Source organism: Bombus bifarius, unplaced genomic scaffold (genome assembly GCF_011952205.1).
Source record: "Bombus bifarius isolate JDL3187 unplaced genomic scaffold, Bbif_JDL3187 scf7180000009200, whole genome shotgun sequence".
Taxonomy (NCBI): Eukaryota; Metazoa; Arthropoda; class Insecta; order Hymenoptera; family Apidae; genus Bombus; species Bombus bifarius.
The window spans coordinates 5,057,093-5,069,636 of record NW_022884965.1 but is presented as its reverse complement, the minus strand read 5'-3'; the positions used below and the strand labels follow the sequence as shown (position 1 = coordinate 5,069,636).

General features: G+C 38.5%; 1 protein-coding gene across 4 annotated transcripts in view; it reads right to left on the bottom strand.

Moving 5' to 3' along the window:
- The window catches only part of LOC117214204 (cAMP-specific 3',5'-cyclic phosphodiesterase-like), a 349,894-nt gene that overhangs the window by 191,516 nt on the left and 145,834 nt on the right, over positions 1-12,544 (bottom strand). The window contains exon 1 of one of the 4 annotated variants that reach the window (XM_033460098.1): positions 1,411-1,587. The exons of the other annotated variants lie outside the window; for them this stretch is intronic. Within the exon in view, the coding sequence (XP_033315989.1) occupies positions 1,411-1,499 (89 nt within the window). The 5' untranslated portion in view covers positions 1,500-1,587. Of the gene's footprint in view, positions 1-1,410; positions 1,588-12,544 lie in introns of those variants that run through there. 4 annotated transcript variants of the gene reach the window in all.

Genomic DNA, 12,544 nt, shown 5'->3' with positions numbered 1-12,544 from the left:
TAGTATGCATATTGCTATATATATAGCGAAATCTATGTACCTAAAATTCCCAGTATATCTATAGATACTTGTAGCGAATTGAAGTTTATTTCTAACCGTAGTTATGTAATTGCTGGTTTATTTATCGGTACAATTATGATTTCTAGTTTGTCTATAATTACAGTGCTGGTTTCGCTGCATCTGCAGAAATCTATAATTACTCGGTTAACTTATTCATAGTTACGCTAACATGATTTCTCTTTCTACCAATGAATACAGTTCTCGTTTTACGTGTAATTATTTAGAATCGTCTGTAGTTAAGTACGACGAACTTCTATTATCAAAAGTGTAAAACTAATGAGCGTATAGTCTGTGAAAAATGCAAAAGGATATCGCGTTTGGATAATTCTTCCTTTGAAATTCCACGATATTTCTTTAAATTGGAGAAGAACGTCGAGTGACGTGATACGCGAGACCGGACAGTTTTGAGAGATTTTTGGCTCGGTTTTGAGGAAGTAGAGGATGAAATTTCAGAAAGATGGCGGATTATCAAGCGTGATATCGATCTGCGAGTTTCGTAAAGTCCAGGCAGCTTTCGAAACACAGCCGAAGGTGGCACCGCCGTCCGAGTCAAAATTTACCAACCAACGGGACTGGAAATCGCGTTACCGACGTTCGTGCAATAGGAATCTGCAAATCGATTTTACAGAGTACGAGCCATTCGAGGAAGCTCTCGTAATTAAATTCATCGAAATTTAATCCTAATTCGTTCGCACAAAATACGATGTCGAGACCAAACCGTACGAATTCTTATTCGCGGCACTTGCTACTTGAGAAACATGCGGTTTCCCGCTTCGCAAACTTCCGGTTCCCTGCGTCCTAAATTTACGCTCTTCTACTTTAGAATTCTGTGATCTCTTCAGAATTTCTGTGACACTATCAGCTACGCTTTAGGATATCCGGAAAATATTATCTTATGTGACGTATTCTTACTGTTCCACGATAAATTCAAGACGAATAGATCAAATAATAACAGTTGTGAATGCTGTTGCGATCAGAAAAAAAATAATTACAGCATGTCAAAGTGTGCATCAAAACTCGCCCATCGAAGATTCGTCGATTCTTTTTGATTTAAGACAATTTTTCAGTCAAAACATAATACGATCCCGTACATGACAAACATGATAAAACCAACTCGTCACACGACAAAAACACAAACAGAGGCGCAGAAATAACGATGTGAAATTTTCTTGGCTTCGTATCAGTATCCCTAACACGAACGTAATAATTCCTAGCTGTTCGTAATAAAGACATCAGCGCGGCAATTGCGAAGCACGGAAGTAGCTGTTCGACTCTCCAGAGAGCAGTTGCCTGATCTTGATACGAATCGCTGAGAAAAGCTGCAACATCGCTGATTTATGCTCTACTCACCGTATTTCATTGCCAACAACCACCGTCCAACCCCTGCGCCTTCTCTTATCTTTCCTGCGCAACGATTCGGCGATACTCAGCCTTTCCATCCTAAAACTTGTCCTCCACGAATTCTCCAATTGGTCCTTTAAGATCTCCTAGCTTCGAGAAGGATCCTTTCAGCGGCTATTTTCTGCAGATTCTTCATAGCGAAGTCTTACGACCTGGTAGATGCTACTGGACCAGTGTTTGACCAGGTTTGACAAGGTTCGACAGGTTTTGACGGGGTTTGACAGGGTATGAGAGGGTTTGACAGGGTTTGACAAGGTTGGACAGGGTTTGACAGGGTTTGACAGAGTTTGACAGGGTTTGATTCTTGAAATGAAAAGGTTTTCAGTTGATATCGTGGGAAAATAGGGATGGAAGAGCCGAGGACGATGAAATCAAGTAAACTGGAATTTCGGCTTCGATGAGTTTGACAGAGTTTGGAGTCGATTCTTCGATAAACAGCAAGGTTGCAGGAAGATGGATGGCGCGTTCGTAAGTTTCAGTGAATTTTTCAAAAGTACGACCTATTGTTTAAAATAGAAGCTTTAGTAAATAGAGATCGAGGGATTTGGAGATTTCAAGTGGAGAATTATAATTGGAACGAGTTTGTAGAATTTGCGTTCTGCTGCGTTTAACAAGGTTTGGAATTGATTTTTCACAAATTAATCGAATTAGTAAGTGGAATATACAAATTTCAATGAATTGCTTTATGAGATTTAAACTATACTATGTAGGAGATTTAACAAACAAGGATTTGGGAGATTATTTAGAGCAAAGGATCAGACAAATGGGAACTCTGTTTCTCCATATAATTGGGTTTTGATGTGTTTGATAGGATTCGTAGTTATAGAAATAATCGAATTGAAATTTTCACAAAACGAACATCTTACGGATCCTTCGCTTAACGATTCACCAACCAACACTCAACACTACAAACGTCGCGGTGCTACACTGAACTGAAAACATTAATCAACCAGCACGAAGAAGATCCTTCGGTAGACTTGCGAACCGAAATAAAGAAACAGAGGCTTCACGGCAACGATCACGACTTCTGACGTCTTACGTTTCCTTATCAGCGCCGGAAATCACCGCAGGAACACCGAACACATACGACAGATAAGCATCCGAACTTCGCGACGCACCGCACAAGACTGAATTGTATTTATAGAGCGAGTCGGATTATTTTCAACAGCGTCGCTTTTCTCGCGTACGAACGTCGTTTGTTCGAGGATCTGGTCCTCGTCGTGGGAAATTGTGAAAATTGCGAGAAAACCAGGAATCCTCCTTTCGAATTCACCACGACATACCGTCATTTTCAGAATCACAGTCCCGAACAAAAATCTTTTCTCCTACAAACACAACATTCCCGATCTTTTTTCTCGGCTATGTTCAAATTTCCGCACGTACGACTTTCGCTTTCGAATGAAAATTTCAGACGAAAGTTTCAAAATGAAATAAACGATAGCAGCAGAATTGAATTTCGAGGGAATTCAGAAGATTAAATTGCTTCGTAGTCCAACTAACAGAATTGACCACCACTGACAAAAATTTCGCGACGTGACATTTTTTATACAGTCGTTGGCACGGCCAAACATCACCGAGGCCCAATTTATCACTCGTACCAACGTCACCGGGATGAATTTTTCTTCCACGCGTCTCCGAAATTTCCAAGGCGACGCAATCAAATTCTAAAGCCACTTCGAATCGAACTTCAGCGGAACAGTTTATCCCAAACTTCAGAAATCTTCTCTTCCGAACACTTGTAGCTTAAGAAGAAACAAGTAAATCTATTTATTTATTGCATTCATTTGTTTTCGAAATTTTATTCCTGGGATTTACAGACGTTTCTACGATAAATTTTAAAGCGAATAAATAAATTGGAACGAACCAATTAAATTAGGAAAATTAACGAAGCTACATTAAAGACACAAATATCTAAAAATCCACAAAATGACAGAAAACCTTCGGAATTCTTAAAATTAATATCCCAAAGAAGATTAATTAGAAATTGTAGAAACTTGAAATTGCACAGAGTCGCAAATGCTACAGAAATTTCCAAAATTCCTATCTCAATGGAGCGAAATAAAAAGTCACAAATACTTCAATTTTTCAGAGACAAAACTACAGAAAACATTCAGGATCGTCGGAATTTATATTTTAACTGCGTTAAATAACAAAAATACGGATATCTAAAATCCTGTAACACGAAATCACTAAAATTTCCGTATCTTGGCTGAACGAAATTAAATTTACAGCAATTTACAGTTGCGCGGAGGAAACTTTCCATAGAAAGTACGAAGAATGCAAGGAGAATTCGTCGAAATTTAGAAATTTATCGTCATTGAAATTCCTAAATCCGGAAATGGAAGTGATGGACGGAAATTGTCGTCGCTAGATATTTTATTTGGCAGAAATACAGCGTGACTGTCGCATAACTGTTTCAACTGTCCTTTCGTACGCATGATCGATCGAACACGTGGCGAGATATCGCGATCAACGGCATGTGGGACGATTCAAACGTCCAAACGTCGTGATCTTCGCGCTTTTACCTCTACAGACACGTGTTGCTCGACGAAAAGAGAACGAAACGTTTACAAAATATACGCCAATATCGTGACAAGTGGCGATTAATCCCTGGTAAAGTCTGTGCCAGGGATAGCGATTTAACAAATCGTTTCTCGTGCTATTTAATCTCTTTGCCGGCGATTTTTATCTTGATATATGGCTAAAATTGCGACTAAATATACGAGATGAATTATAAACTAAAGCATAAGTGGAAAAGTTAGAATAACATTTTTTCTCTCCGATAAAAAGATTTTTTAAATTAGATTTAGATGAAAGATTTAGATACACTGGAAGTTACAGTGTCACCATAAAGAAAGTAATTGTACGTGGAAAAAAAAGATAGGTAAAAAGTTTGCTATGAAATTTTCTCTTTTAGAAAAAGATTATTAGAAGCGTTATTATAATGTAATACATAGAGTGAGTAAAAATTGTACTTAGATACAAAGGATAAATTGGAATTTTAATAGAAGCTAGAAGAGGTTATTCCGCGTCAAAGAGCCGGCTACGAAGTTTTGTCGTTCCAGAGATTCTCGTTCCTGTCAAAAACTTGTAGTTTTCGGAATTATTCCATTTCCCGCGCTGGAAACGTTGGAAATCGAAGATGAGAGTAAACGTTGAGACGTTCTGGAAGACTGGAGGATTCGCAATGGCGATCGTCGAATTGTCGAAGACAATTTTAGAATGGTCGAAGAATTTTGGATGTTCGAGACGGAGGAATATTCCACGCCAACCATTCGATAGCCGAAGCCAAGTCACGGTAGAAATGGCGACTAAAAATCGTTTCGTCTACTCTCTGACTGCGTCTTCACTGTGTACATATATTTACGTGTAGGTGCGTGATTTATGGGTTGTTTAATAATAGACTTTGTTTTAATAGATTTATTACTCATCAGAATATTAACTACGTCTTACGTTAAAGAACAGTGTTGATAGAAAATTCGTTTACTAAGTACGATGTAAAATATCGTGAAACACTTCTTTCAAACGTACAACTTTTCATTCGCATTCCGAGTTCAAGAACACGAGTACGTGTCAACTGAGAATTTGATTAAACTCCGTATTAGCTCGTGTTATATAGTCTTCGATATATCAACTTCAGATACAAAAAAATTAGGTAAATTCAAACTTAAACGTTCGAGCAGCGCTGTATTGGCAAATTAAAATACATCGGGGAAAGGAATACATTTCAAGCGAGTCGACGACGAATATTACGTTTTTTTACGAATCGAAGATGTCCCATTTCGAAGTTGCGAATTTCAATTGCCGGAAATTTGACTCCGAAAGGAAAAATTAGCAAGCTAAAGAAATAAGAAATTTCTGAAATAAATTTAGAACACCTGCTCCGAAAATATCTTTTCTATTTAAAAAATGTGCCAGTTCGAAATGTCCACGGTTTGATAGCCGGAAGCCGTGTAGCCAGATGGTCCTTTCCTTCTTCGTTATACTAATAGCGATCCAGTTGGCGAGCGTCCTGCGGCCAGATTATAACAGGTTACGATTCACATTGCGTCAGACACGTGGCTGGCAAGTAGAAAAAGCCGAGATAGCGACGAGAATTTGGCCACCACGGTTCCCGAAATACGGGCCATTATAATTGGCCCCTGGGCGCACCCACGATTTATACGTCGCGGCGCAGAATTTCTTGTTTACAATAAATAATCGGCGACCTGATGACGATCAAGGCGATTCTAAACATAACGCGAAACAGCCAGCTGGTCACGTTCGCGATCGCCGCAAACAAAATGGCCCCTCGTGACTCTCCACCTTCCCTTTTCCCACATTCTTCACGTTTCTTTACGATGTTGTATTTTGGTATTTTACGCACAACGAGACAAAAGCTTCTTCTCACAGGATTCTTTCACCGATTTTTAGAACTTGGAAAAAACATGTTTTTCACGAACTCTTTGGCGTCTATTGGCCTAAATATTGGCCTAAATATATTGGCTACAATGTTGGATTTTTGTGATAATTATGGCGGATGTATATGCATTCGTGGCGTGACATTCTTTATGGCAATTGCTAGATTTGCAATTTCGTAGATTTCTACAATTTTGCACTTTGATATTTTGCATCGATAAACGTCTGCTTCTTTAAAAATCTTCTTTGCAACACTTTTACACGTGAATATATCAGCATAACGATAATGTTGGATTTTTAGTAATTACCGTATGTTTGAATGTAACTATTTATTTATTTATTGCATCTGTCTTCCGTGCATTGCAATTTCGAATATAGTACAAAAGTGTACAAATGGATTACGTCTTCTCATATGTGAATGTTTTAAAATTAAAACATTTTTATGGTACGAGATTATCAACGATACTTGTTAAATTTGGATTTTCGTTAAATTTCTGTTAAATTTTATGTTTTACATCGGGATACAGCTCTCTTTAAGGATGCTTTTAAGAATTTTTCCATCTATTTGCACCATATCGTCATAAACGGTACCTACTTATTAATTATGCAAGCTATTTAACCGCGAATTTTTCATCGTTTCGTGCAAATTTTTTTTCGAACCAAGAAATATATTCCTTTCATGGATTTCTTAAGAGATCTTTTAAAGGATTTTCTACGCATCTTCGGAGAAACTTTAACGTCTGAATTCTCTTTTCTGCTCGTCGACTTGCTCTGCTATTTCTATTTTGCGTTTGGGATCGCAAATGATCCATCCGTTTAACAAGAATTTCCTCTAACGAACGAAATTACCGTCTAGTGGTAGCGAAAAATAAGCAGTGGAAAAGAAACGTGCCATGGAACTTTTCACAAGAGAATACGATTAATTAAATGAACCATTAAGCGGTGGTAACAATTTCCTCGCGATTGTAAAAACAATCCGAAAAATAAAGACCGAAAAAGAGAACAGCTGCGTATCATTATGGTCTCGAACGAACTGTTCGATACTGAAACCTATTAAGGAGAAACGTTTCCTAAGTACTTGTAAATATTGAGTAAAATACGAAGTATTTTCGCAACGACGCTAGCAAGTGCTTCGTACGTTTACGTAAAGAGCGTGGTCCAGACAATGACAGATAGTTCTATTTTTTTCAAGGCAATTCCTCGTGACTGAATGTCAGGAATTCCTGGTTCTTTTTTTTTTTTTTAGAAATATGAATTTAAAAAAAATATATATATTTCAGGAAAAGACTGGTATTTAAGTAAGAAATATGGCCGATCCTGCCTCGTAAAAACTGAATTATAGCGACAGTTTACAAAAATAGAAACAAATTATGGTTCCTCTACCGAACGACAACTGAACGTGACATTTCACCCTCTGAACTCTGTATTTTCCAATTTCGATGCGTGAAATGCCACGGAGAGTATCATTGTAGTATCTTTGATTAACTGCGATCAATTGCAAACCGATCTCTTCAATATCCTTTTTTTTTTTACAACAATTATTGTAACTCCGTAAATCCTCCAAAAATAGAGAAAAAAGAGAGCGACATAATATTCATCGATAGTCGAGTAGAAACGTTTCAATTTTCGAGAAAAGACAAATAGATAAAGCGAGTGTGATAAAACGCTGGAAACGAGAAATTCCAACAAATTCGTCGAAATAAAAACTCGACGGTTCTAACGAATCGTCGAGATAAAAGTTCTATAATTACGCGTCTCGTAGAACAATTCTAAATTCGTGTCGAAAAACTCGGTATGTGGGGCACAGCCTTGTCGCGAGAACTGCGCCCGATATTTTGCAACGTAGCTTTTGAACGGTAATACGCATGGACGTAAATTAGGCAAAAGATTGACCCATTTTTCGAAATAACAAAACGTAGACAAAAATAAGATTCGCCTGTATTTCTTATCCTCATCCGACGAATTATGCGAAACTTACGGCCGACACGCGACGGAGAAAAAAAAATACGAAACGTGTCATAATCGCGCCATGGAGAGACCAAGGTAATACGAAGTGCAATTAGTCGACTGTTCTGAAAGTTTGCCAACCAATGTATAATTCATGCAAGAACTTTCTTAGGACGTTCCAGTCTATTGGGAAAAATTTGCAACCGCTGATGGCCAGAGATGGCAATTAAATTGAACTTGCAGAGCGTTAAGGGGATTCTTTTTAAAAATGGGAACTTGCGAGAATATCGATTATCGAACAAGATCACTGCATTCAAAATAGAACGTTTCTGTTCGAAGTAGAATTTAAATCTTCGTTATTGATGGAAAATTATCACTCAGATAAATTATTGAAAAAATAACATTGTAATATCGTATATATAGAGTTTCTGATAATTTGAAATTTTATGAGAAATATGAATTTTCAATGTTAAAGTATCTTCATTTTTGTGAAAAAAGTTCGTTTGGGGATAAGTCGCGCTTTCAGAATCCTGCGTGCGTCATCTAAACTCTGATGTCGGTAATTCTACGACGATCGCGTGGCGCCATCGGTAGATTCGGGATGAACTGTCTGACACGATACGGTGGTATTCTACTGCCGCGTGGATAATCGGTAACGAGCTTCTAAAATATCGATAGAAGATTCTCTCTTTTGAGAAACTATTTTTTCTCGTTCTTTTCTTCGAGTAATTAAAATTACAAAATTAAAAATAGCCAATTAAAAAAACAATTTGAAAACGAGTTTTATCTGATTAAAAAGTAACGGAGGCTTCTTTAAAACACACGCATAATCAACAAACGTTCGGTGGAAAAATTTCCAATTAAATTTAACCCAAATGAAAAACAATTTACCGAAACGTATTTAACTTTCATTAAAAAAGCATCTTCCAAAGCTCGTGTATTTTTCAATAATACAAATAAAATTTCGCCAATAAAATCCTCCACGGATACCGCTCCTCGGCGAATAAAAAAGTCCAATTTCCACGAAAACCTCTCTCAAATCGCGCACCCTTCGCCCATAATTCACAACAACCATCGTAAACCACAAACGACCCGAAAATCTACTCGGCAACCCCAGGAATCAACCATCCGTAAGAAACAAAATTATCTTTCGGGTGCCTGATTCACCTTGGAAACGACACCAGAAACTGGTTGCAAGCGAAGCTCGGGGAAAGAGGGACGAGAGACATTTTCCACGAGGAATTTTTCCAGGCGAGTGGCCTCGCGAAACAGCTCGCCGCCAAAAGGAAAGGCAAACGGTTTGGATTCCGAGGCACTTCGCGACTGTTCGCGAACATTAGGATGCAAATGAAGGCCGAATGGCGACGCAGAAGGAAGGGCTGACGGTATTTGCTCGCGCTGACTTCACCCGGTTCGATTCGTTTGCACGAACGAAGGAAGCGCGCGCTAACGCGCCGGACAAACACCGCCAGGTTGCATCCTACGAAATAATTGCTATGAGTTTAGTGCTGGAAGCTCGAACGTTTGGTTAATTGTGTGTGAATATTCCTACCAAGGGACAAAGTTCAGCTAACTATCTGCGCAAGCTGTTTCAACTGGCTTGAGAATGTTTAAGCGCTTTTGGGTTCCTTTGGCACCTGTATATCGATGTTTGCGGGCTTTTCAATGGTACGCGTTGATGTTTCCAAGCTTATACAGTGAATTACGTATGTGCGAATATTCGTTGCAAGTAATGAAATTTGCACGTTAGCGAAGCGAAATCGTTTTAAGCGGTTTGCCATCGACCAGCGTCGCGCGATGGTATTTAAGTGCTGTTAAATACTATGAATTAATATTTCAACGCTTTTGAACGCTGTGTCCCGCTATACGGAAGCGCGAACACGTTTGATGCTTCGTGGTAGAAATTGCTTTATCCAGTTTCGCGATGTTTGGCTGATGCGCGCTCATATTTGCAGACCTTTGAATGCTGTATCGAATGCTTGTATTTGCCAGCTCATACGGCGAATGATGCGTGTGTGAATGATGTGAATGATGTGGTGGAATTTGCAGGTTAGTCGGCTGAAAACGTTTTAGAGGATTACTTACATAATGGTCGAGAGCTCTGTGATTATTACACGTGTGAGCGCTATTAAATGCTGTACATTAATATTTAGATGCTTTTGAATACTGCTGCACGCTAACACGTCGCAGCTTCAAGGTTTGGCTAACTGTACGCGAATGAATATTCATCGGAGCCGACGAAGGGATGAAAGTCTGCTGGCTTTTCCTGGAAAAGTGCAAGTTTATATAAATTCAGGCACTAAGATCGAAATTAACATCGTCTTTTTCTAATTACCACTATACTGTTTTATAAATGAAAAACGAATAAATAGACTATGTTTGATCAATTTTATGCAATAGCCATAAATAAATGGCTTCCTAATGGAAGATTATCTTAAACAACGTTTTCGTCTCAAGAACTGATCTCACCTGGTAGAAGCTAAGCTGCTATTTACATCGGAGAATATAAAACACACACTCGAGTAACCAAAATCCACTTTTTAAAGAATATGCAAGCAAGTTCATCGGTACAACATCGTCTTCCACGTGATCCTACCGGATCATGTCTCTATAGGGAGCGCGCAACTTTCATCAGAATGTACGATTTGCATAATGGCCAGTGGTTTGCCGTGTTGGTCGATTCGTTGAACCTCGAACAGTCGACGAGAGTCGGTGGATATTTCCCAGGCTGGCAAGAGGGTGGACTCGAGTTCGCTTCTTCGAGCTCGCTGCATTCGAATGCATCGCTGATAAGGGCTGGCTGCTCCCCTTTAACGCCCTGCCGGCCACGAAATCGAGGAAACGTGACTACGTTGGCAGATGGAATGGAAGAAACTACCATTCTCAATGACGATACTCCCGAATTTCTACTGTCTCGTTCAAGGAAACTGGAATACGTAGCGAAATTGAGTAGAAAATAAATGCTTTGGTAGGAGGAATTCCAATTGGATGAGATTTGAATAATACAGTGAGCCGAGCAACTGGGAGATTCTTTTTTCTTCTTTTCGCTTCTACGGAAGATTCTATCGCATCGATGAGGCGAAAGCTGTAAGGGCTGACTATATAGCGATAAACGTTGTTTCGATGTCTTGAAAAACTAGCCCAATTTATTTTTATTTCTTCTTGGAAAACAGACATCGATAAATTATTCCTACTTTTCTTAGTTTACTTACGAAAACTCTACGGACAATCATATTTCACAAGAATTCGAAGCTATTTTTCAGCCGTTGTTCAAAAACTACCACTACGACTGCCAATTTGTCTTTGCTTTTTCTTTAAGAAGAGAATTCTAAATTATTTTTCAAAAATTCCTTCGAACTTGCTGGCAAAAGTTTGGATCCTATAACGTTCTCAACCTACTTTTCAGCCCTTCCTGGCAAAAACCACCCTAATTTGTCTCTACTTCTTCTTCAAAAAGAAAACCATCAGAGTACATTCTAAATTATTCCCGAAAGTTCGTGGAAACTTACAAAAATTCATATTCCGCAAACACTGTCAATTCAATTTTCAACCTTTTCTTAAAAACCACCAACAACTTATCTTTAACTTATCTTCTTCGGAAAGGAAACTGTAAATTCTAAATTATTCCCAGAAATTCCTTCAAACTCGTTTAAAAAATTGCTATTCTGCAACATTCTCAAGCTAATCCATTCAATTTCTCCGTAATCCCGTTCGATCCTCGCGAAGAAATTACCACCTCGTTGCATCCTTCGAAGTTTCAATGGGAAAGACCGAGTAATCTTCTTCCGGGTGGCGAAAAAAAAAAAGGACGTCGGTTTAAGGCCGAAGTAGTAACATCGGGGATGCTCGACCAAGGGGGTAGTTAATCGGCGTCACGGGGCACAGGGTGGGGGTGGCCAGGACACATTTCGGGGGCGGTCGATATCACCGGTTGTCAAAGCGCCACTGCGCCGCTACACAATCAAATTTTAGCCGGCTAAAATTGCATTTTGATTCGCAATCGATGCTTACCATACACATTGCAGCTCAAACGTTTGTCATTTTTCATGGAAGAAGAAGACAATTGTGGATGCGTAAAGGGTTGAAGAAACGATTCTCGTGGTTGTGAAAGAATTTAGGATGATTAAATTAATATTTCATTGGTGATTTATATTTCATTGGAAGAGAAGATTATTTTTGTTGGTTTTGGATTTTGATGGTATTTTTGATGAAATTTTTGCGATTGGGGTCGAAGGACTATAGTTGCTTGTGTAAAAAGTTTCAGTGTTTTGTTGTACTGGGTGTCTAGATTTCCAGGTTCGAGGATTAAACTCTATTCGAGTAGTACTTTTTTTTTATATAAGGAAGGGATTTTTAAAATTGAAAAGAAATTAAGATCGTTAATGCTCGTGGCGTTTCCATTTAAATTCTTAAAGTTTCAATTTTTAAGTTTCAATCGTGACATCTGTATCTTCGTTATTTTACTCGAGAACAATACAATTTCAAGCGATTTTTCAGTTAATGGAATTCATTTGGAAAGAGCAAATCTGAGGAATCAGACACTTAAAACATAAAAGAAAGTTGAGTGGAACGAATTCGATTACATCTTAAGGAAGTTAGAATATTGGAAGAGGAAATTGATTTCATAGTGGGGGCCGTTGAACGAACAAATTTCCGTAGAAATTATAAAATCCATTTAGAATTTAAGCAAATTTTCGTTCTCCTTCTCTGTTACCCCAATCGTTTCTTAATAAATTGT